At 33.5% G+C, this 24,335-nt stretch overlaps 2 protein-coding genes across 2 annotated transcripts; both read left to right on the forward strand.

Moving 5' to 3' along the window:
- The first annotated feature begins 2,022 nt into the window (after window positions 1-2,022).
- Window positions 2,023-12,800, forward strand: LOC109807380 (amino-terminal glutamine amidohydrolase). Its single transcript, XM_020369900.3, has 6 exons — window positions 2,023-2,260; window positions 2,587-2,692; window positions 3,234-3,311; window positions 3,449-3,576; window positions 11,254-11,378; window positions 12,382-12,800. The coding sequence occupies exons 1-6, from the start codon at window positions 2,208-2,210 to the stop codon at window positions 12,549-12,551; spliced, it is 660 nt and encodes a 219-aa protein (XP_020225489.1). The 5' UTR covers window positions 2,023-2,207; the 3' UTR covers window positions 12,552-12,800.
- Window positions 12,801-16,927: 4,127 nt separating this feature from the next.
- Window positions 16,928-23,081, forward strand: LOC109806631 (magnesium-chelatase subunit ChlH, chloroplastic). Its single transcript, XM_020369098.3, has 5 exons — window positions 16,928-18,565; window positions 18,696-18,778; window positions 19,515-21,317; window positions 21,641-22,117; window positions 22,495-23,081. The coding sequence occupies exons 1-5, from the start codon at window positions 17,158-17,160 to the stop codon at window positions 22,870-22,872; spliced, it is 4,149 nt and encodes a 1,382-aa protein (XP_020224687.1). The 5' UTR covers window positions 16,928-17,157; the 3' UTR covers window positions 22,873-23,081.
- The last annotated feature ends 1,254 nt before the right edge of the window (window positions 23,082-24,335 follow it).

The raw sequence follows: 24,335 nt of genomic DNA on the forward strand, positions 1-24,335 counted from the left end.
AGGATTTTCATTTTCATTGACATCACCACCATCTAACTCTACAATATCAACATTAATTAAAAAAAAGAGTTTGCGAAAAGAAAAAAATGTAGTGAACACATAATTTTATACAAATATGATTTAAATTATATATTTAATATCAGTGATATTTTTAAAATTAAATTATATATTTATTCATCTAATTAAAATTTATTTTTTAAAATAATTGATTTTTTTAAAATGACCTCAATACCAATTAAACTTCATGGATGTGCCTTCGTACTTAAATCATGCCAATTTTATTTATATAATTAACATTGCAAATGCTCATGGATATGACATGTTTAATGGAGTAAAGTTACTAAAGATTAAAAGTTTACCTTTCATACCAATATACAAATGAGTTCCTTCATCCATGCTAATATCAGATGGCAAATCATTTAAATCAAACAAAAGTTGAGCTGGACAGGACATTATTGGAGAATCTGGAACATCGTTGAAATCAGGAATCAAGCTCTTTGCAACATCAATATTTAAATCTGGGAGTTGAGGATGAACCTCTTGCACAATTTTGTTGACCATCTTCACTATTCATTTTTAATTGTGTGAATTCAATATTCAAATCTAGAATTTTATTTGAATTCATGTTAGTTGAGATGTAATTTTCTTAAGTTTAAAATGAGATATATCTAGTGAAGTTATTACAAATCTTTTAGAGGGAAATAGTAATTTTTGGGGGTAAGCAAATTTTAGATCAATCTTGATGGAGGCAATATTATTCATCCATGATTTTTTTTTCCACAGTATTCATTTAGGAATTAGGATACCTAAAAGACACAATTTACTTAAAGGTGTGATTAAATAGAGTATGTTACTGTTCACATGTGTATTCTAATAATCAATGCATTAATTCATGGACATGTGTGATTAAATGAAGTAGGTTACAGTTCACATGTGTATTATAATAATCAATGTATTAATTTATGGACTTCTCAAAAAGTACATAATAATAATAAGTGTATACAAATCAACAGTCTCAAGACTTGAATGCAAAAAAAAAAAAAAAAAAAATAAAATATATATATATATATATATATATATATATATATATATAACAAGAAAGTAAGTAATAAATATTTTTAAAAATTAAAATATCAATAATTTTCTTAAATCATATAAAAAACCTTAAACGATTATAAAAAAAAAGAGAAAAGTATTATATTAAAGAATATCCAAACCCACACTACGTTAATTTTCCCAAGATCTCATGTTGGTAATTATCTAAAGTAAATCTTCAATATAAAATTTGGACAAGGAGTAACAAATAATCTTCAATATTTTTTAATGTATATATAAAATTAATTATAATATTTTTAATATATATATTTTTTATAATATAAAATTAAGAAAAAAACAAAGGGATGCCAAGCTAACAACACTTGAATATATTAAAAAAGAAAGACATCCACACTAGAATATTAGAAAAAATTGATCTCTTAAAAGGTAATCACACTTAAATATTAAAAGAAAAATACCCTCAATGAAACAACGATATTTAAATATTATAAAAATATAAGAAATTTAGTTCCTTATTAGAGATAACGACATCCATAATCCATTATAAAAAAATATTTTCACTAAAGGTAACAACACTTGATATAGTTATTTAAAAGAAATATCCATAAAATCGCATGCGGGATGATCATTAATGTAAACAATTCCAACTCCACTTAAAAAAAATTAACAACATCCCCTATTAACCACATCAAAATAGTAAAATATTTTGAAACCATTCTTTTAGATAAATTATTTACATAACGACTGCCATTGGATAAAAAACCCTGTTTTTAAAACAACTTTAACCCATTAATATAATTTGTAATTGATTAAAATATGAAGGTATACAACACAGAGACTTAGATTAATCGATTATAAGAGAAATATTTACTCAATTAGTTCACTTTTACGACAAAATCAGTAAGAATATTACTAAAAATTTTGTAACCAAAAGGAAATTACTAAAAACAAGAATTATTCATTTTCTTACTCCTTAATTGCCAAACACCGCATTTTATTTAAATTTAATTCATGAACTGGTTAGGGTTTTGTTCCCTGCACTCTGGGTTGTTTGGTTTTGTTGGCAGCTAGCTATATCTTGGATCCTATCAGGGTAGTGCCTGTGTTTGGAGAAAGGTTGGTGACTGGTTAGTGTTGTGTTGAACAGAACGATGACAACGTCAACTATGGATGTTTTCCGTTTCCACCACACCCCTTTTTATTGGTGATTACCTCTCTCTTTTGGGTTTGTAACCTTTTTAGACAGTGGTTTCTGTTTTCATCATTCATGCTTGATGCTATGTATATTGCTGATAGAATCAAAATAGTCTCTTGTCAAATTTTACAGAAGCCAATTTTCCTGTATGATTTTCTCTTAAATATTGTATAGGGTTTTAGAGTTGGTGTCCATCAACATTTGGGGATAATTTCTGTTTTTTATTTTATTTTATTTTTAAATTTATAATTCCATCCTTTTAACTAGTTTGGGCGTGGTAATATGCTTTAGTTTTTTATTTATTTATTTATTATTTTTCGGGTGTTTATTTGTAGTGAGGAGAATGTATACTTGCTTTGCAAGAAGTTGTGCAGTGATGGGATAGCAAATGCTGAGGGATCTGATCTTTTTGTTGTTTTCATTTCCAACGAAAGGAAACAGGCATGTACTATTCTTCTTCCTTGGGGGAGGGGGGGGAGGGTGCTGTATGATCCTTTTTTAGTTCAAGATGATTGATTCATGGCATAAAAATTGTTTTTGTGAATATTAATTGACACACTTTGAATCTCTTCTGCTCAATGTTTATTTACTTTTTTTATTTTCTTTTCAGTTGGGTTTCTTATCCTGCCCTAAGATATAATTTCTCTCTTTTCTAGCTTACACTCGCAAAAAATGATGGCACAGAATGATAGTGGGAAAGGGAATACTTCTCTGGGTCTTGCACTGTGCAATTAGCTTAAGAAAAAAAAATGTCAAGTTTTGCTCATATAGCCAGTATTTAACTCCCATCCTCTTCTTTCCTAATTATATTATGCTGATTGCTGACAAGTGGACAGAGTACTAATTACATGTTTAACTCTTACAGCATGCTTTTTCTCCCACTAAGACTACATTTCTGATTGAAGAGTTATCTGTTATAACTTGCTACAAAATTACAATCCTTTTTCAATGAGTACTCAAATATACATCTTAACTTTTCTAGATCCCACTATGGAATCAAAAAGCTAGCAGAAGAGCTGATGGGGTGATTCTATGGGATTATCATGTAATTTGCATTCAGGTATTGCTAAATATGTATTTCCTTTCAATGAGTTGAGGGGGCTACTTAAATGGATTTTGAAAGTAGTTCATTTTAATATCTAAATTTGCTTATTATAGGGATCATTTGTCATACTTTTCTTGTGATTGACATTACAGATAAAAAAAGGAGGTATCCCTCCGCTAGTGTGGGACTTAGATTCAAGCCTTCCTTTTCCTTCACCTCTGCCTTCATATGTGTCTGAAACAATACGCCCATCTTTTCAGCTTTTTTCTGATTATAATAGGTAATGTACTTTCTGTTTTGTCCACCATTTTGTTCTGTTCTAATGGGGTATTTTGATGCTTTATAAATCTTGTTGATATTGCTAATTTACAGTTGGTACTTGGTAGTTGGTAGTAATGCAAGTCCAGGCTGTTTATGTGTCACATAATAATAGTAGCTACAACAGTTCTTTTACAAAATTAAAGTCTAGATATGCTGGGGTTGGTGATGATGACCTAATTGGTTTTATATTTGCGTATATTTGACATGGGTAAAAAAATTATATCTACAATTATACATATTTACTTCTTGTCCTCCTGATATTAAATTTCCTTGAATGATTTAAGTACAAAGATATTTAGAAGTCCTAGTAGTATGCACTGAAAAAAAAAAAAATCCTAGTAGTAATGTTATTGTTTTTCTTTTTTCTTTTTGGTTTCTAATAATATATTTTTTAATCCATGTATCAAGTATGTGATAAGGGTGCTCAGTTTTTCATCCCTTAATGTCATGTTGTGAAGTCCAATCATGGTTTCTTGTCCGTATTATTTTGAGGAAGTTATGATTAAGATATGTTGATGACATTATGATGAACTAATGGTTTTCAATTAGCTTCCTCATTTAAACATCACATTTAGGTTGTTAGAAATGGTGATTAGTTCTTGGCATCCTCTATGTTGTGTGTGCATTTTATTTTTTTTATAGAAGAAATTTCATTAAAGACCAAAGAGGAATACAATTTAGGAGAAGGATAACAGGTCCTTGAAAATATAGAAGACTAAATGCTATATGAAGAAAAATAGGGGAAGAAAAGTAAGTATGTAGCAAGGCTTTTCAATTTCCCTTTAAATTTGTGATTGAAACATTATTGAAGCTTCCATGACTAGGGTAACATGACGCCACCGATAGGGATAAAAATAGGTTAGGTCTTAAACAAGGGTTTATGGCCTGACTTGATCTGACATGTTTAATAAAAAGACTAAGTTTAAACTTTTAAAAAAATATTTATATAAAAAGGTTAGGCTTAGGCTTATAAAAAAGCTTGTTAGGCCTAATAGGTCAATCTATTTATTTATATAATATAAAAAAATTAATATACATATATTATTCAAAATATAAATAAACAAATAAATTTATAAAACAAAAATAAATTATCAATATTTAAAATACTTTTTTATACAGTTGTCTTTTTTTTCATTATAGGTTTACATATGAGGGAGTGTACATCAACATGACGTCAATATATATGGCTAAGCATGAATTGTCCCTCCAACAGAAAATGATTTACTTTTTTCTCCTAGATTTCTTTTAAAATTTAAACTTTAATAATATTGAGTAAACTATATTTTAAAAATAAATTTATTTATATAATATAATAAAAAATTAATATACATATATTATTAAAAATATAAATAAACAAATTTCAATATTTAAAATATTTTTTTATACAATTTTTTTTTTCATTAGAGGTTTATAAGCTTACGACTTGTGTATGAGTGTAAAACAACATACATGACTATGTATGAATTGTCCCTTCAATAGAAAATGATTCACTTTTTCTGTATATTTCTTTTGAAATTTAAATTTTAATAATATCGAGTAAACTATATTTCAAAAATAAATTTGTTGGTTTTTTAAAAATTAAGTTTGTTGACCTAATTGACATTATTAATATAAATAGACTTTTAAATAGGCTAATAGGTCAAGTTAGACTTTAAAAGGGTTAGATCAAACCTATAAAGAAAGCCTATGATAGATTATAGGCCAAACTTAGACTTTAATTTTGTAGGACAAGTTTAGCCTATATATTCAAAGTCTTTGGTCTTTTTCCATCCCTAACCACTGACATAAAAAATTATACTTTCCCAAATAAAAATTGATTGCAGAAATCTCCTCGCAAAAATACGTGAGTTCCTCTCTAACTACACACCAAATGACTGCATAAATTATGCCATAGACATAAAATCTTTGTCTCCATGCTTTTCTTGAATCCTTTATATCATATCAACATTGCTCTAGACTAGAGTAACACACTATTGCTCTCTAGTAATCACATAAGGTTGTGCGAAAGGAAATGAAATACCTTGCAATGCAAGAATAATTGGCTTGCTGTCCCTGAGCTAGACCTGCACATAGATAGCACATACATATATTTGAAAATAGTGAGCTAAGTTCTAGGAATCTATAGCGATTCATTTGTGTTAATCATGTTATGTACTATTAAAGATATGAAAAATATGTAAAGCTAAAAATTAGGGGTTATGGATCCTTTTCTTAATTTTCTTTCCTGATTTCCTTGACTGTATCATTATAAATAAAGTAGAATATGTGTGAATCATTACACACAATTCATGCAATTCATTATGATATCTGTGCTCCATTTTGTACCCTCAACAAGACCTTCACTTTGTTTCTAACCATGTCTTCGGATGCACTTGTTTTGTTTATGATCTTACTCTAGGTAAAAATAAGCTTTTTTCCAAGTCACTTAAATGCATTTTTCTTGGTTGCCCTCTCCTTCAAATAGGATATTGTTGTTTCTGCCCTCAACTACAATGGTATCTTGTCTCTATTGATGTCACTTTCTTTGAGTCAACTCCTTTATTCTCTACAAACAATGCTCCCTTGAATGTTTCTTTGGATGTTCCACCTGTTGTATTGTCCCCAATTGTTGTTGCCACCCAACCACCACTACTTACACCAATGTCTCATGCACTTGAGCTTCCCATTTCCTTACACAAAGGTATTCGGTCCTCTTGTAATCCTCACCTTTTATATGCTTGTACTCTTTCCTATGATCGATTATCTTCTTATATTTCTCTTTTATCACTTCTTTGGATTTTGTGCCTATTCCTAAGTCTATAGGTGAAGTTATGGTTGATCCCCATTGGCAACTGACAATGTTGGACAAGATGGCTGCTTTACATGCAAGTGAAACCTTGGAGCTAGTTCCTTTGCCTCATGGCAAGACTACTGTTTGGTTGTTGTTAGTTTTATATAGTGAATATTGGACCAAATGGTGATATTGATCTATTCAAAGCCTGCTTGGTGGTTAAGGGTTGTACTCAAATTTTAGGTCTCAATTATGGTGACACTTTTTCCCCAATGGCCAAGATCACATTTGTTTGTCTGTTTCTTGCTATGGCTACCATTCGCCATTGGCCACTTTATTAGTTGGATATTAAAATATTTTTTTTTTTTGCATGGTGAGTTGTAGGAAGTTTACATGGATCAATTGCTTGGTTTCACTATTTCAAATGGCCCTCACCTTGCTTCCTGTCTTTGTCATTCTTTGCATGGCCGAAAACAATCTCCTTGTGCTTGGTGTGGCTGATTTAGCTCGGCCTTACTATAGTTTGTTATGATCCATTGTAAGGTTGACCACTCTGTCTTTTCTCTTTACTCTCCATATGGCTTATGCATTTATCTAATGGTCTATGTTGATGGCATAGTCATCACTAGTGATGATTTTGATGGCATTCGTTGGCTCAAATCTCACCTTCAAAAATAATTTTAATCAAAAGACTTGGGGCCACTTAAATATTTTTTAGGCATCGAGGTTGCTTAATCCACCTTTGGCATAGCCATTTCCTAGAGAAAATATGCTTTAGATGTTCACAACAAGACTAGTATGCTTGATTGTCGCCTAAGTGACACACTCATGGATCCTAACATGAAGCTTCTTTCGGGTAAGGGGAGCCACTAAAAGACCTGGGAAGATATTGTTGACTTGTTGTTAGACTTAATTATCTCACTGTCACCAGACAAGATATAACATTTGGACTAAGCGTAGCAAGTTAAATGTCCCATGTGATAGCCATTGAAATGCTACCATGCGCATCCTTAGATATATCAAGAATGACTGTTAAACAAAGGCAATGTTAAAATTGTTTGTTACTCTGATGCTGATTGCGTAGGGTCTCTATTTGATAAGAGGTCAACCTCTGGCTATTGTATTCTTATTGAGAGAATTTGATCTCTTGGAGAAGAAGTATCACAATACAGTAGTGAGATCCAACGTTGAAGTTGAATACTGTGCCATGGCTGCAACTGCATGTGAAATTACATGGCTTAGACAACTTCTACAATAGCTACAGTTTGGAGACACTCAAGATACTAATCTTATTTGTGACAATCAAGCTACTCTTCACATTGCATCTCATCCATTCTTCTAAGAACAACTTAACATATAGAGATAGGTTGTCATTTTGTGAGGGGGAAAGTGCTCTTTAGTGAAATCACCACTATCTTAGTCCGTTCCAATGACCATCTTGTTGATCTATTCACTAAATCTCTCAGGGGGCCTTGTGTTGATTGCATTTGAAACAAACTTGATTCATATGATATATATGCTCTAGATATCGTCAAGTAATAAAATATCAATCCATAGGGACTACATTTTGGTTTGTGCAATTATCACTAATTAATTGAAATTAGATAAAAAAAGGATTTTTTTTAAGAATTGATTAGATACTTTTAGGAAGATAAAATCAAAAATTCAAAAGAATTAAATCAGCAAAATAAATAATTGATTTGGATAATAATGAGAGAATATTTTTGGATTAGGGTTCAGACAATGAGTTCATATTTGTCTAATTGATTCAATCATAATGGAGCAACAACACCAATAGAACTTTTAGAGAAACGATTGTGCCTCCATCATGTGGTAGTTTTGATTTTGTTGGGCCTCCATTGTTGCTTAACACTCCCCTAGTGTCAGAAATGCGAGTGTCGATCAATTCGAAATAATGTGCTTGTTGCATGAACTAGATGGAGGTTAGGAGTTGTGCATTTGTTAATTCCTGAGGAGGGTCATTGGCTTGTAGAGATAGGTGGTTGCATTTCAGCATCTCCCTCTTTAGTGAGGAACTTACATGTATAAAGAGTTTTAAAGAAAACTTTGGCTTTGGAAGCTTGTGGAGAGTAGAACCCCTTAAAGGAGTTGAAATAACAAAATATTATAAATTAGATTCCTATTCATCCACTATCTTGATGTACTTAATAGAAGCCCAATAAGCAATAGTAGCCAAATCATTTGTTGTTGGACCTGATAATGGATCAAGTTGATTAAGGAAGTGCTGATAACCAAAGTATTTGACAATTGAGGTAATGAGACCTCTCTACACTATGTTGCCATTAGAGTAATGGGCAACATTTTGGAGGTGCTTGATCATGAAAGCAATAGTGTTGATCAAGTCATCTAGATGAGGGCTGCAATGCCATAGTCCCCAGAGAAGTGCTAGATCACTTGAAGTTACCTTTCCATTAGCCTCTCCTATACTTAAAGATGGTGGAGGTAGGCGATTCTAATGGACGGGAGGAGGAACGATGAGGAGTTGCAATGGAAGGCTTGCCTCATCGGGTCAGTTTGATTATTGGTGATGGTGAGCCAAAAGGTGTCATTGTTGTAGCTTGTCAGGTTGTGTCATAATTTTCCCTTCATTGGGAACCCAAAAATCAGACTAACCTCACCAAGTTCCATTTCGTGGTAATTGTTGAACAATTGAAACTCGATTGATGTTAATCTCTAGTGTACTAAAAAATTCATAAACCACAATAGGGTAAACTGGTTCCGCCATAGTAAAGAAATTGTTCCACCCCATATTTTTCGACATGAATACAAAATCATCATTCTATCCCTGAGTGTTCAATATGGCAAAATATAGGTATCTGGTAGGCAAACAAGATATGGATTTTATAGCCTCATACCTCTGCTAGTGAAGGGTGTTGCTCAAGACAAGCTTTGATAATGGTGGAGGGTGGTTTCCTTGCCCACTATGCACAACCACCCTTTGTCCTTTCAGGTGGGAGATAGAAGCTCTGCCATCATTCTTTTTCTGCTTTTGGACTATGATTGTGGATTTTGGGTGGAAGATGAGGAATTTGGAGGGGAGATGTACTGGGTGGTGGTTGGAGAAGTGGTGGAGGTCGGGTGGTTTTGGAGAGTTGGGGATAGGTGGTACCTTTGTTGGTTAATGAGTGGGGAAGGGGATGATGGAGGTTGGGTGGAGAAAGAATGTTGTGGGTATGAGAGGAGGTTTGGTGTAGAGAGTGGGTAGAAGGTATGAAGTGAAAGGGGTGGTTATGGGGCATTAGAGGAGGGTTTGGATTGGAGAAGGGGCATGCCTGTGCTAGTTTTGGTCCACCTATGGAAAGCAGTTGTTAGGTTTGAGTAATGTGCACATTACTCACACATCCATGCCATTCTTTCATCTTCCTTTCAACCTTCCTGCACAGGCGTGCAACCATGCTAGTCGTTGATCTCCTTCCTAGAAAAATTTAATCGCAAACACAAAAGATGATGAAGACACTAGGCATGATTCCATCGAAAGAAATAGACGAAAAACAAGTTATACTTGATTAATACACCAAAGAAATTTCTGGGTTGCCTCCCAGTGACTGCTTATTTAATGTCCTAAGCTTGATGCTTTATTACTCATTCGTAGGACATGGGATTAAAAAGGTCATTTGACATCTTTTTCAAAATTTGTTCCTCATCAAGGTACAACTTCAGTATTTGGCCATTGACTTTGAAGAAACCTCATTCTCTGCTTCAATTTCAATTGCTCCATAGTGGAACACGTTTCAGACCTTGAACAACCCAAACCATCTAGATTTTAGCTTACCGGGGAAGAGTCTGATCTTGGAATTGTAGAGGAGAACAAGATCTCCTTCCTTCAACTCTCTCTGATGGATGTGCTTGTCATGCCACCTCTTTGTTCTCTCCTTGTAAATCCAAACATTTTCATATGAATCAAGATGAATCTCATTCAGTTTCCAACTATTTTTTTTCACTAGCCCTTTTTAAATCAATGCGGAAAAGTGAAAAAGGGATTGCTATTATTAAATATAGAGCTCGTAATTTTACTTTAAACAAGAGGCCAACTAGACCAACTAGAATGGTGACATCCCAATTGGAGTTTTCAATACAATGTGGTAAGAAAAAAGAGCATCATTTAGCTTTTGAGACCAATCCTTCTGTGTACAAGAGGCCGTCTTCTCAAGGATGGTTTTGATATCTCTATTGGAAACATCTGCTTGCCCACTGGTTTGAGGATGATAGGGAATGGCTACCTTGTGGGTAACCCCATACTTCTTCAGGAGTGCTTCAAATTGTCTTTTTATGAAATGTGATCCTTCATCACTAATTACTGTTCTTGGGACTCCAAACCTTGGGAAGATAATTCTCTTGAACAATTGAATTACTGTCTTAGCATCATAAGTAGTAGATGGAATTGCTTCCGCCCATTTGGACATGGGAGTGTGGTTGTTGCAATTTCTCTTATTATGTTACAATTTCAACTAACTTCCTTCCTAAAGAGACTTCACCAAGTTGTGGGTTCATTGGGTCTTTCTATTTTTCTTGTTATAGACATTCTTTATAGGTCTAGCATGCTTATTCTTTGTTAACTAACTGATTTTATAGTAGTATAATGTTTATTAGGCATGTTTACGGTTCCTTTTTTTTTTTTTCTGGTTCTATTAAATGCTTAAGGATGTCAAAAACATTTAATATCGTATTTTCAAATTTTATGTTCATGATATTGTGACCATATTGCCTGCTTTTTTGTATAAACATTGCTATCGTTAGGTGTTTTTCCTCAACCTTGTCAATGAAATAATCTATTGACTGTCGATTATGATGTATAGTTGGTTTTTTAAGTGTTTAAGTATATTAAATGGTTTCTTTTGATATCAGATTATTCAGAGTTGTGCATGCTCCAATATTTCTTCGTTGTTTTGCATCTGATAGAAGACACATGAAAGATTCTGGTGGAAATTGGATTGAAGAACCTCCTCAACATGAACCCATAGTTGCAGAAGGTAATAACTGGGAAAATTTGTATAAGAAAATGGACTTTTTTGGCTCTGACTTAAATTGATTAGTATGCTACATGTCCTAGTAAAGAGATATATATAAATGGAGAAAGCAACTTTCAATTACTACCATGATTAAAATTTAAAGCTTTATAATATTAAGTCCACATTTTACAAGGTTCTCCTGAAATCTCGAGTAAGTTTTATTCCCCATTTTTTTTAACCTAAGGTTAATTCTAGTTTCTGCAATTGTTCATCAAGGGCAACCACTAACTACTTTATATTTATGTTATTGATTGCTACAGCCTCCATTGCAAAATCAAAGAAATAAATTCCATTAAAATATTATGAAGTTCTTATTTGCAAGTGAACGGAAAAATATTAAGTCATTATTTACGTGAATTCAGTGAGACACATAAGATCACGCAATTACAGATCTTGTCGATGAAACATTTTCAATTTGTTTGGTTTGAAAAAATGTTTTTCATTTTCTGTTTATAGTAATAAACACTTTGTTTTCTCTTTATTTCTGTTTTTTTTTTCCTTTCTGTATAAATCTTGGAAAAGAAGGAAAAAAAAAGAAGCAACATGTCATTTTTTTGCAATTATTATTAGTGGAAACTGAAAAAGGGAAAACACAATAAAACAAGAAATGTTTTCTCAGACTAAACAGGTTAATAAATGGCCGTTGAACGAAAAAGGCACAAATTCTTGCTTCTCAATTTCATGCTTTCGAAAGGGTGAACTCCTGTTTGCATCTTTAAACGGGTTTCCAAAACCCCCCGTCATTTAAGTAGTCCAATTAAGTGATTAACCTGCATGGACAAGAGTTTTCTATTAACTAAATGGATTAAGCAGTGCAAGGTAAAGAACAAGTTTCAATATTGGATCACACTGCTATTTGTTTGTTTATTTTGAGTATGAATACTCTGCTATTAATGGGATGAGCCAGAGTTATACGTTTGATGTATCTGAGTTTCTTACTCCCAGGTTTTGTTCATCCATGCAGATGGTGCAGTGCATAACCTGAATGAATACATCAATATATCTGTTGCTGATGCTATTACCGATGTTACTACCAGTTCAGTGAAGGATGCAATTTTTACCGAGAAACATGGTGTGGTAATAAAGGAAAACCAGCTTGAGAAATTAGTTTGTCAGTTATCTTCTTTAGAATAGCTACATACATATGCTAGACATTCACATACAAATACTTCTCCGGTTTGTATATGTTCTTAGATGGCATCTTTCAATCAAAGATGCTGGTCAAATGTTTTTTTTTCTTTAATGGGTTTTGTGAAAGTGCCTTTTTTCCAGAGGTGTTTCTTTAGGGAGTGTTGTTGAAACATCGTGTGGTGATAAAGGAAAATCAGTCTGAGGAATTCATTTATCAGTTACTTATACAATAGCCACATTCACATTGCATGACATCCACATATCAATACCTCCCTAGTTTGTATATGACTATATGAATGTTTGGATAAACTTTTCTAAAAACATTTATGAGAGGAAAAAGAAAATAGGAAGGAAAAGGAAATAAACTTTTTCATAAGCTAAAACTAATTTATACATAAATTAATTTGTAATTTTTTTGAAAAGATATATGAGAGTTTTTACAAAGTAGTTTATAGATAAATTAATTTTAATTTATAAAAAAAATTATTTTATATTTATTTTTAGAAATGCTTTTAAAGAAGTTTATTCAAATAGCTTTTGTATATTCTCAGCTGCCATATTTCAACCAAAAATATTTATCAAATATTGTTTCTTTTTGGTAGGGTATTGTGAAGATGCCTCTTTTGAAGGTGTTCTTTGTTTCACCATTTTCTGTTTCCATTTTAAAAGAAAAGAGAAAATAAGTTTGAAAATGTGTTTAGTTTTAATTTTAGAAAATGCTTTCTGTAAAAGTGATTGTATAAACAACTCAATTTTGAAAATATAAGGGTGTGTTTCTTTTCAAAAATTATTTTCTATTTTTACTTTTTAGAAAATAATTTTTATTTTCTAATTTTAAAATTTAGAAAACATGTTTGATTTGGCTACTTTTAATAATAGTTCATAAAATATTTTTAGTATAAAATTTACAATTGAAATCATTGTCTATATATGAATTAGAATAATATTTTCATTCTTTCTATTCTATTTTATATTTATTTTTATTTGATTACTCTACTTTTATAAAAGATAAGTTTTGCTTAGAAAATGTGCAAATGTCTTTTAAATTTTTTGTTATCAAATGCACAATTTATTATCTAACAAGTAATAATTGTATATAAAAGTAATATATATATATATATATATATATATATATATATATATATATATATATATGATACTACTTATCTTAAAACATAACAATCAAAATTTAATCACACTAATATATTAATCATATTTAATAAATAATATTTAATTAAAATAATTTAATAGTAGAAATAACATGTAATTAAAATTCTATAGAATAATTATATTTAATAATTTTTATTATATTAATATATATAATACGTATGTAAATACTAAACAAAACTTCTTTGCACAAGAAAATATAAGACAAATAGATTGAATTACATGTATAAAAGAAAAAAATTAAATCTATTGAATTATGTGTACAAGGTTGCAAAAACAAGTTTGTAAAAGAATTTAATAATTATCATCACATGCCATCACGTTTTCAAAAGTACAAAAAATAGTGAAAATAATTCTTTTTCTTTTTTTTCATTTTCAATTTTGGGCTTCTTTTGAAAATATTTTCTAAAATTAAAAGTAAACATATTTTCATGCTTATTTTTTTATTTTCTATGAAAATGAAAATAAAAAATGGTGAAACCAAACGGATCTTAAAAATGTCATTTTCAATTAAAAACACGATAGTATCACGATAATTATTGGATTATTTTTCTATTTGTCAGCTTTTTTTTTCCTTCTCAAAATTAGTTCATAATCTTGAAATTACTTTTTTTTAGTAGAAGTAAAACTACTACTACTTATTATTATTATTATTATTATTATTTTATCTTTTTAGTGATAATCATAATTTGACTAAACCCTTTCATCACAATTTTTACAATCTTTTATTTTGCTAATGATTTAACTGATTAAAATTTTTGTTATTTCATATATAAAGAAAATGTGTATTAAGTTCTTGAAGTGAATGTTAGACTAAAAAAAAAGGGATGGTTTAAATTTGCTTTGTTCATTAAAAATCAAATCTTTTAGAAAATTTGTTCTTTAGAAGGTAAACTTTTCAGTATTTAAACTTAGATTATTTTACTAAAAATAGTTTCAGAGCTAACTTGTTTTCACAACAAATTATGCAGTAATAAAATAAAGGATGCAATAATGTAAATGAAACAAATAAAGAGATAAAGTTAAAGACATTCCACACAAATTTTTATATTGGTTCACTCTATATGAGATATCTAGTCTCCACACAAACTTGTGAGATTTTCATTATCACAATCAACTATTGTTCAAGAATAATTTAGCCACCTATTAATATAAGAATACCACCGCACAATCATCGATTGTGAATGATATATACTCAGACACTTGTAGAGATTTTTACACTCAACTTCCTGTTTTCAAAACACTAAAATTAATTTTACGAAATTGGGGGCTTGTGAAAGGAAGGGTATGCAAGAATATCAAAATCTATGTTTTTGAAGAAAAATTACAATTGTAAAATTTTAGTTTGTTTTGAAATCTTGAAAAATGAAGAAATGGAGGTGAATGTGAAAGAGATGAGTGCTTGAGAAAAAAATTGAACCTTAAAAGACAAGAGGAAAGGGTGGGAAGGAGGTGCATGTGAAAGTGGAAGGTGAATGCTTGGTAAAAAAATTTGAATGTTAAAAGTAAGAAGATTCCGTAAAATTGATAAATTAAAAAATAAAAAATCATTAAGAGTATTTTGGAAAAAAAAATAACTATGAAGATATATTATTTTTGGACGAGTTCTACGGTGGTCTCGCCAAACATATAATCTACCGTGATGCAGTATAGCATATTTGTGACAAGTTTTTTTAATATATGATACAGTTTTATTATTAATAATAATTAATGACTTATTGCTTCCCTCGTCAGCTCCCATAGATTTCTGCTATCCTAGCCTTAGTCGAACCTCTGCTTACTTATTGGCTTAGATTATAAGACTGTGAGGGTTTATGCCAAAAACAAATAATATTATATCATTGTGAACTTATGTGTAATAAATTTATAAAAGTAATTCTCATAAAATATTCTCTCAGATAAATATCATAAAAAACAACCTTAACAATATTATCTTAACCATCATCTTATTAATTTAATGTAACTAAGTGTATATATCATTAATCTTATATTTACTAGCAGGAAAAAGGCACTCCGTATCTATATTGTATTGAATAAATAAATAAATAAATAAATGAAAAGTTACTCATAAAAAAATAGTTATTAAAAAATAAATAAAGAATAAAATGGTCCATATAAAAATGAAAATTAAAAGTAATTATTGAAAGTGAAATCTCTTTATATATTAGTATAAATTCATTAGTTTCAAGATTTTAAATTTGATTAAAAATATTTTTTCTAATTTTTTAAAATAAAAAGGTATAATGGTCCAAAAAAGTGGAGACCAAAGTGGTTACCAAAAAGTATATTCCCTTTATATTTTTTTTAGGTGTTTATGTATCCCTTTTATATATTAGTATAAATGTATCTTTTATGAATGAACCATACTATTAAGAATAAAAAAATAACTTTTGAATTATGAACCTTAAAGTTATATAAATATTAATATAAAATATTTTTTAAAAATTAAAATAAGGACTTAGTTCGTCTGGTTATAGTTCCTTGTTATAAAAAATAAATAAAACGAATTGTATAAATAAAGTACTCATGAAGAAGAAGAAAAGATCTTTCAATTAAAAACTATTAAATTCATCTGAGTATTGAATCGTAATTTGGTGAAGGGATTGCTATTATTAAATATAGAGCTCGTAATTTTACTTTAAACAAAGTTAAACTTGTAATTTTCATCTACAAAGAGAAAAGACAAAAGCAACAAAAACGACAATGAATAGAAGGTACCGTTGTTGGTGGTGGTAACCTGTGGTAAGTAAATTGGAAGCGTAACGCAACGTACGAAACTTGTTCCCATTCGGCGTCCCATGAAAATATCAAAATCTCATTTTCAATTTGAGACACAAACTCAGAAAGGAAGGATCTTTGCACAAACAAAAAGGCCTTAAAAATTAAAATCTCACTCACACTTTCTCTCTCATCATCACCAACTAGGATCCATGGCCCCTCTTAATCCACTTTTGGGAAATCCAATTCCACCAATCACAGTTCAAGAAATACCATCGTAATAAGCTAATGATAGATACAGCAATAGAGTAAGAGTGTGACACGCACGCACACACAATCACTATGACACTAAACCTCAAAAACCATGGACTCATAATGACCCCAAATAAGCCACGTGGTTCTAACTCTCACCACTAACGGAATAAACCGTCTCTATTCGCGGGCTCCTCTTCTCTCTCTTACACTCCACACAAACCAAATAAAAGCTCATAGCCATTCATCTTCCAAAAGGAGAAAAGGAAAGAAGAGGAAGAAGAAACTACACTTTGAACTCAGTTGAGATCACAAAGGGCACCACTTTGTCAAAGTGTACTAATTCCTCAACTCACTCTCTCTTTCTTTTAACCAATTTGTTCTTTCCAATTTGAAAAGAGTTAGAGAAGTTCCTTTTCTTTTTCATCTTTTTTTTGTTTGGCTCTCTCTAATTTGGTTTTGCACATAATCAATGGCTTCTCTAGTATCATCCCCATTTACCATACCCAGTTCTAAGAAACTTTCTTCTCTTGCCCAAAGACACCTTTTTCTTCATTCTTTTCTTCCCAAGAAGGCCAATTGCTATGGCAGCAACTCAAAGGCTTCCCTGAGAGTGAAATGTGCTGCAATTGGGAATGGCCTTTTCACCCAAACCACCCAAGAAGTGCGTAGGATAGTTCCTGACAACAACCAAAACCTGCCAACGGTTAAAATTGTGTACGTTGTGCTTGAAGCTCAGTACCAATCATCTCTCTCTGCTGCTGTTAGAGCCCTCAACAGCACCAACAAAGATGCAGCCTTTGAAGTTGTGGGGTACTTGGTTGAGGAGCTTCGCGATGAGTCCACTTACAAGACCTTCTGCAAGGACTTGGAAGATGCCAACATCTTCATTGGGTCACTGATTTTTGTGGAGGAGCTTGCGCTCAAGGTTAAAGCTGCAGTGGAGAAAGAAAGGGACAGGCTTGATGCGGTTTTGGTGTTCCCATCAATGCCTGAGGTAATGAGGCTGAACAAGTTGGGATCTTTCAGCATGTCACAGCTTGGACAATCCAAGAGCCCCTTTTTCCAGCTTTTCAAGAAGAAGAAGCAGTCTTCTGCAGGGTTTGCTGATAGCATGTTGAAGCTGGTGAGGACTTTGCCAAAGGTTTTGAAGTACTTGCCAAGTGACAAGGCTCAGGATGCTAGGCTCTACATTCTGAGCCTGCAGTTTTGGCTCGGTGGATCGCCTGATAACTTGCAGAACTTCCTCAAGATGGTTTCTGGCTCGTATGTTCCGGCGTTGAAAGGGACAAAGATGGAGTATTCGGAGCCGGTTTTATACTTGGACACTGGAATTTGGCACCCTCTAGCCCCTTGTATGTATGATGATGTGAAGGAGTATTTGAATTGGTATGGAACAAGAAGGGATGCTAATGAGAATTTGAAGAGTCCGAATGCGCCGGTGGTTGGACTGATTTTGCAGAGGAGTCACATTGTGACTGGTGATGATGGCCACTATGTGGCTGTGATCATGGAGCTTGAGGCTAGAGGTGCCAAGGTTATTCCGATTTTTGCCGGAGGGCTTGATTTTTCGGGGCCAGTAGAGAGGTTCTTGATTGATCCAATCACTAAGAAGCCTTTTGTGAATTCTGTGGTGTCACTCACTGGCTTTGCACTTGTTGGAGGCCCTGCAAGGCAGGACCATCCAAGGGCAATTGAGGCTTTGATGAGGCTAGATGTTCCTTACATTGTTGCATTACCATTGGTGTTCCAGACTACAGAAGAGTGGCTGAACAGTACTTTGGGTTTGCATCCAATTCAGGTTGCTCTTCAAGTTGCATTGCCTGAGCTAGATGGTGGCATGGAGCCTATAGTTTTTGCTGGCCGGGATCCCAAAACAGGTAATAATATTCCCCTTTTACATCCAGAAACTATATATTTTCTTTTTGCAATGAAAAGCTTTTATCTGTAAATCTAGTAAATAAACATATATGTCCCTTAAGTTTGCTATTTTGTTTGATATGTTTGCAGGAAAATCTCATGCTCTTCACAAGAGAGTGGAGCAGCTGTGCACTAGGGCAATAAAATGGGGAGAATTGAAAAGGAAAACAAAGGTATTTGACAATTTCTAACTTTTAAAAGTCAAATATCCAGTTAAACTGAAATTTTAACTGAGCTTGCAAGATTCCATGTGAGATCTAACTGACAACTATCCTCCTCACGACGTTTTTTTTAACAGCAAAAATGAGACTTATATGATATGAAGTGTAAAAATGAAATTTGATTTGACTTGAATATCTTGTAGACGTCTAATCTGTCTTATCTCATTAGTAACGAGAAAAATCTCAAAGGAAGAGGAGAAAGGATTTACTATAAATGAAAGGAAATTTCTGTTGTATAACTTTCATTATCAAATATCTCTTTCTTCCCCTTTTGTGAATAGAACAACGTTATTTCTTTTCTCCAACATGCTTGTTTGGTTATCATCTAAAATCTCTTTTACATATCCTACGCATGTTCCAGTGTTAAATCTATGATTGTGATTAAGGTCAAGACACGTCTCATTCACATTCAACGGTCCAAAAATCAATTCATGTTCATTGTGTTCTTACCCTTTTATTCATTTGCTGTAGGAATTTATATGAATCCCATCTTTCATGAGATTTTGTTTCTCACCAGTCTCTAAAGTAGTAAAATTCTTCTATTCTTATTTTTCTCCATTTCTCATTGCAGTGTCACGAGCTTATATGCATTTGCATAGTTGTAAAACAAACTTAGGTTCATCTGCATCTTGGAGAAGTTTGACTTTGATTGTTGAATTTTTCTTGATACACTTGTGTACTCCTACAGGAAGAGAAGAAACTAGCAATCACTGTCTTCAGTTTCCCACCAGACAAAGGCAATGTAGGAACTGCAGCCTACCTGAACGTCTTCTCCTCCATTTTCTCTGTTCTAAAAGATCTTCAAAGAGATGGTTACAATGTTGAGGGACTTCCAGAAACTTCAGAAGCTTTGATTGAAGAAGTAATACATGACAAAGAAGCACAATTCAGCAGCCCCAATCTAAACGTTGCTTACAAAATGAGTGTCCGCGAATACCAAAGTCTAACTCCCTATGCCACAGCATTAGAAGAAAACTGGGGAAAGCCTCCTGGAAATTTGAATTCAGATGGAGAGAATCTATTGGTATATGGGAAACAATATGGTAATGTATTCATAGGTGTTCAACCTACATTTGGCTATGAAGGCGATCCTATGCGGTTGCTTTTCTCCAAATCTGCAAGTCCACATCATGGATTTGCAGCATATTACTCTTTTGTCGAGAAAATTTTCAAAGCTGATGCTGTTCTTCATTTTGGAACACATGGTTCCCTTGAATTTATGCCTGGAAAGCAGGTAGGAATGAGTGATGTATGTTATCCAGATAGTCTGATTGGGAATATTCCTAATGTCTATTACTATGCTGCAAACAACCCTTCGGAGGCTACCATTGCAAAACGTAGGAGCTATGCAAATACCATTAGCTATCTGACTCCTCCAGCTGAAAATGCAGGACTCTACAAAGGTCTTAAGCAGTTAAGTGAGCTCATCTCCTCATACCAGTCACTCAAGGACACCGGTCGCGGGCCACAAATTGTGAGTTCAATTATCAGCACTGCTAAACAATGTAATCTTGACAAGGATGTGGAGCTGCCAGATGAGGGTGCTGAGATCCCGGCTAAAGAGCGCGACCTTGTAGTTGGAAAGGTGTATGCCAAGATCATGGAGATTGAGTCGCGCCTGTTGCCTTGTGGACTCCATGTCATTGGTGAGCCACCTTCAGCATTGGAAGCAGTTGCAACACTGGTGAACATAGCTGCACTTGATCGTCCTGAAGATGGTATTTCCTCTCTCCCAGCTATACTAGCTGAGACTGTAGGAAGAAGCATAGAGGAGGTTTATAGAGGGAGTGACAAAGGAATACTAAAGGATGTAGAACTTCTTCGGCAAATAACCGAAGCTTCACGTGGAGCAATCACTTCCTTTGTGGAGAGGACTACAAATAACAAGGGTCAAGTTGTTGATGTAGCAGATAAACTTACCTCAATCCTTGGATTTGGCATAAATGAACCATGGGTTGTTTACTTGTCAAACACCAAGTTTTACCGAGCTGATAGGGACAAACTCAGAACCTTGTTCCAGTTCTTGGGAGAATGTTTGAAGTTGGTTGTAGCTGATAATGAATTGGGAAGTTTGAAACAAGCCTTGGAGGGTAAGTATGTGGAGCCAGGACCTGGTGGTGATCCGATTAGAAATCCTAAAGTTTTGCCTACAGGGAAGAATATCCATGCATTGGACCCTCAAGCTATTCCTACTACAGCAGCAATGCAAAGTGCCAAAGTAGTTGTAGATAGATTGATTGAGAGGCAGAAAGCTGAAAACGGGGGAAAGTATCCTGAGACTATTGCACTTGTATTGTGGGGAACAGATAATATTAAGACATATGGTGAATCCCTGGCTCAGGTCTTGTGGATGATCGGTGTGATGCCAGTATCTGATACCTTTGGAAGGGTCAACCGGGTGGAACCTGTAAGCCTTGAAGAGCTTGGAAGGCCTAGGATTGATGTTGTCGTTAACTGTTCAGGAGTGTTCAGGGACCTTTTTATCAATCAGGTATGAGTTCCTTACTTGCTTATCCAGAAATGTAGCCTAAGATCAATTTAGTTGTGCTTGTGTTGCATCATTGATTGTAGTATTATTCTGTTATTGTTAGAAAAGGTTACATGAACTCTTCATATTTAAAAATGAAATAGTCATGGTGTAGGCAATAGACAACCTTTTTCATTATATCAAAACAACCTTTTTCCATTCATGAGAGATCATAATAATGTTCAGGTTACATTTTTGTATTAAACAACACTTTTGCCTCATTTTACTAGGATGTTTTATACTCTTTTGCTTTGCTTAGATTTTTATATGTTTTTGTTTATCTTCAGATGAATCTTCTAGATAGAGCAGTGAAGATGGTTGCCGAATTAGATGAACCAACAGAGCAAAACTATGTAAGGAAGCATGCATTGGAACAAGCTCAAGCCCTCGGGATTGACGTTCGAGAAGCCGCAACAAGGGTCTTCTCCAATGCCTCAGGGTCCTACTCCTCAAACATAAACCTGGCAGTGGAGAATTCTTCATGGAATGATGAGAAGCAGCTCCAGGACATGTACCTTAGCAGAAAGTCATTTGCTTTTGATTGCGATGCGCCTGGTGCAGGCATGACTGAGAAACGAAATGTCTTTGAGATGGCTCTGAGCACAGCAGATGCCACATTCCAAAACCTTGACTCGTCAGAAATCTCCCTCACTGATGTCAGTCATTACTTTGACTCGGATCCAACAAACCTGGTTCAAAATCTAAGGAAAGATGGGAAGAAGCCAAGTGCATACATTGCTGACACAACCACTGCTAATGCTCAGGTGAAAATTGTTGCATAAATATCCATCTTTTTTCCATGCTTTGTGTGACCATTTTTCCATTCTTGAATTATCTCAAATCTCGTTAACTTTACATTAGGTCTAACTTTCCATTAGCTCTATTTGGATAAATTTCTTTATAAGTATTTTTGGAGAAAAAATAGAAAAAAATAATATAAAATAAGCTGATTCATAAGCTAATTTACTGAAGTTTTTTCATATTAACTTCTCTAACGTCTTTTAACACTTATTTTAACACAATCTAGTTCTAGTTTATCATAAAACTTATTTCATTTTTTCTCTTAAAAGTACTTTTGAAGAAGTATACAAATGAACCCGTTAGTAGTTTCCATTTGACCCTTATGGATGCTCATTTTCAGGTGCGTACCCTCGCTGAGACAGTTCGTCTTGATGCAAGAACCAAGCTATTGAACCCCAAGTGGTATGAAGGCATGTTATCAAGTGGATATGAGGGTGTTCGTGAGATTGAGAAGAGGCTAACTAACACAGTTGGGTGGAGTGCAACTTCAGGTCAAGTTGACAACTGGGTTTATGAAGAAGCCAACACAACGTTCATTCAAGATGAGGAAATGCTGAAGAAGCTCATGAACACAAATCCAAACTCCTTCAGGAAGCTTGTGCAAACATTCTTGGAGGCCAATGGACGCGGTTACTGGGAGACTTCTGAAGAAAACATTGATAAGCTCAGGCAGTTGTACTCAGAAGTAGAAGACAAAATTGAAGGCATTGATCGCTGAACTCATAATTGAGATGAATACACACACTCACTGAACTGAAAGTTGTTGCCAATGGTGTCCTTTTAATGTGATTTTGCTCCTCCTCTTCTTTTTCCCTGCTGTAATTTTAATCATTTTCAGGGGATTCATGCTCCTTTGTGCAGTTGCAAACGCCAAACGAACTTCGCAAATGTAGCTTTCAGTTTAAAATATAGAGAATGATTCCCACATATCTATTGCTCATGCCTCATTATAAAATTGTGTGAAACTGAAATTTTATAAGAAATATAAATTTATTGAACATAAAGACACTAACTACGTGAACAAGTCAAAATTCAGTGATGTAAAGGGGGCCTAGCTTTTGCTCATATGGATACCATCCTTAATGCCCCAGTAGCTTATGCTCATTTGGATATATATATAAAGGCTTTCTGTTTTGCACTAGCTTTTGCTTTTCTTGTTTGAGGGATGCATCTTCTTTCATGTTGCTTGCCGCGACAGATTCCTTTGGATAGGGCCTGCATGCATACCCCTATTGGTAGCTTTCCCTTCTTTGGAAAGGGCACATGCTTTGGCTGTTGATCTTGGGAAGGTTTCCTCACTTTGCTTCGGTCGGCTCATGTTTGGGCTTATACCAGTCTTTGTCTAGACCGCCCGACTTTGGTGGATATTTAGATGACTTATATATTTCATGTCGCAACTTTTGCCTAGGTTACTCCCTTTCTGAGTCTCCTAACAGACTTTTTTCTTAAATCATCCCTTTTATGGGCTTCCAAGTGGGTCAAACCCTAATTTTTGTGCAGTCCTTTTAGTGGGTTTCCTACCGGGTACTTTGCCCTTTTTTTTTTTTGCCTAAGACTTTGTCCTGGCATGCTTTTATGTTTTGTTTTGACCTTAATTTTTGTCTAGATCGCCCTTGTGGGTTTTCAGCCTAATAAGTTGCTCTAACTTTTGCGTAAATTGTCCTTGTTAAGTCTAGCGAATTTTTTTTCTTTTTCGTCCCATCTGCCTATGTGGTCCCTTCGGTCTTGGCATGTCTTGGTACGACCAAGCGTGTGTGCTGAAGCCATCCCCTAAAGCTTGCAAGATGGTCCCTTTTTATCTTTATTAATGAACAAGTCATGACTACCTAAGCATATTATTAGCATTACCAGTTTTAGGTGTAATTGTTATGGTTTATTATGCTTGGGATTGGAGATGTAAGAAGAGATGCAAGAAATGAAATGAATTGATATGCATTTCTTCATTAATCATTTAAAAGAGACAAGTGCCCTTATTGAGGAGTCCCTAAAGCCTTGGGCATGACTATAGGGTTAAGCACTATAACAAAAGTTATTTTAAAAGTAGTCCTTGATGTTGAATTTGGATGGACGTGATCTTCCTTCAATACATGTACTCGGATCCTCTCACGTTGTTTAGGAGATTTCCTTTATAGACTTCCTCATGCCATGACATCCTTATGCTTTGAGGCCTTGCAACTTCTC

Source organism: Cajanus cajan, chromosome 7, assembly GCF_000230855.2.
Source record: "Cajanus cajan strain Asha chromosome 7, NIPB_CcT2T_4, whole genome shotgun sequence".
Taxonomy (NCBI): domain Eukaryota; kingdom Viridiplantae; phylum Streptophyta; class Magnoliopsida; order Fabales; family Fabaceae; genus Cajanus; species Cajanus cajan.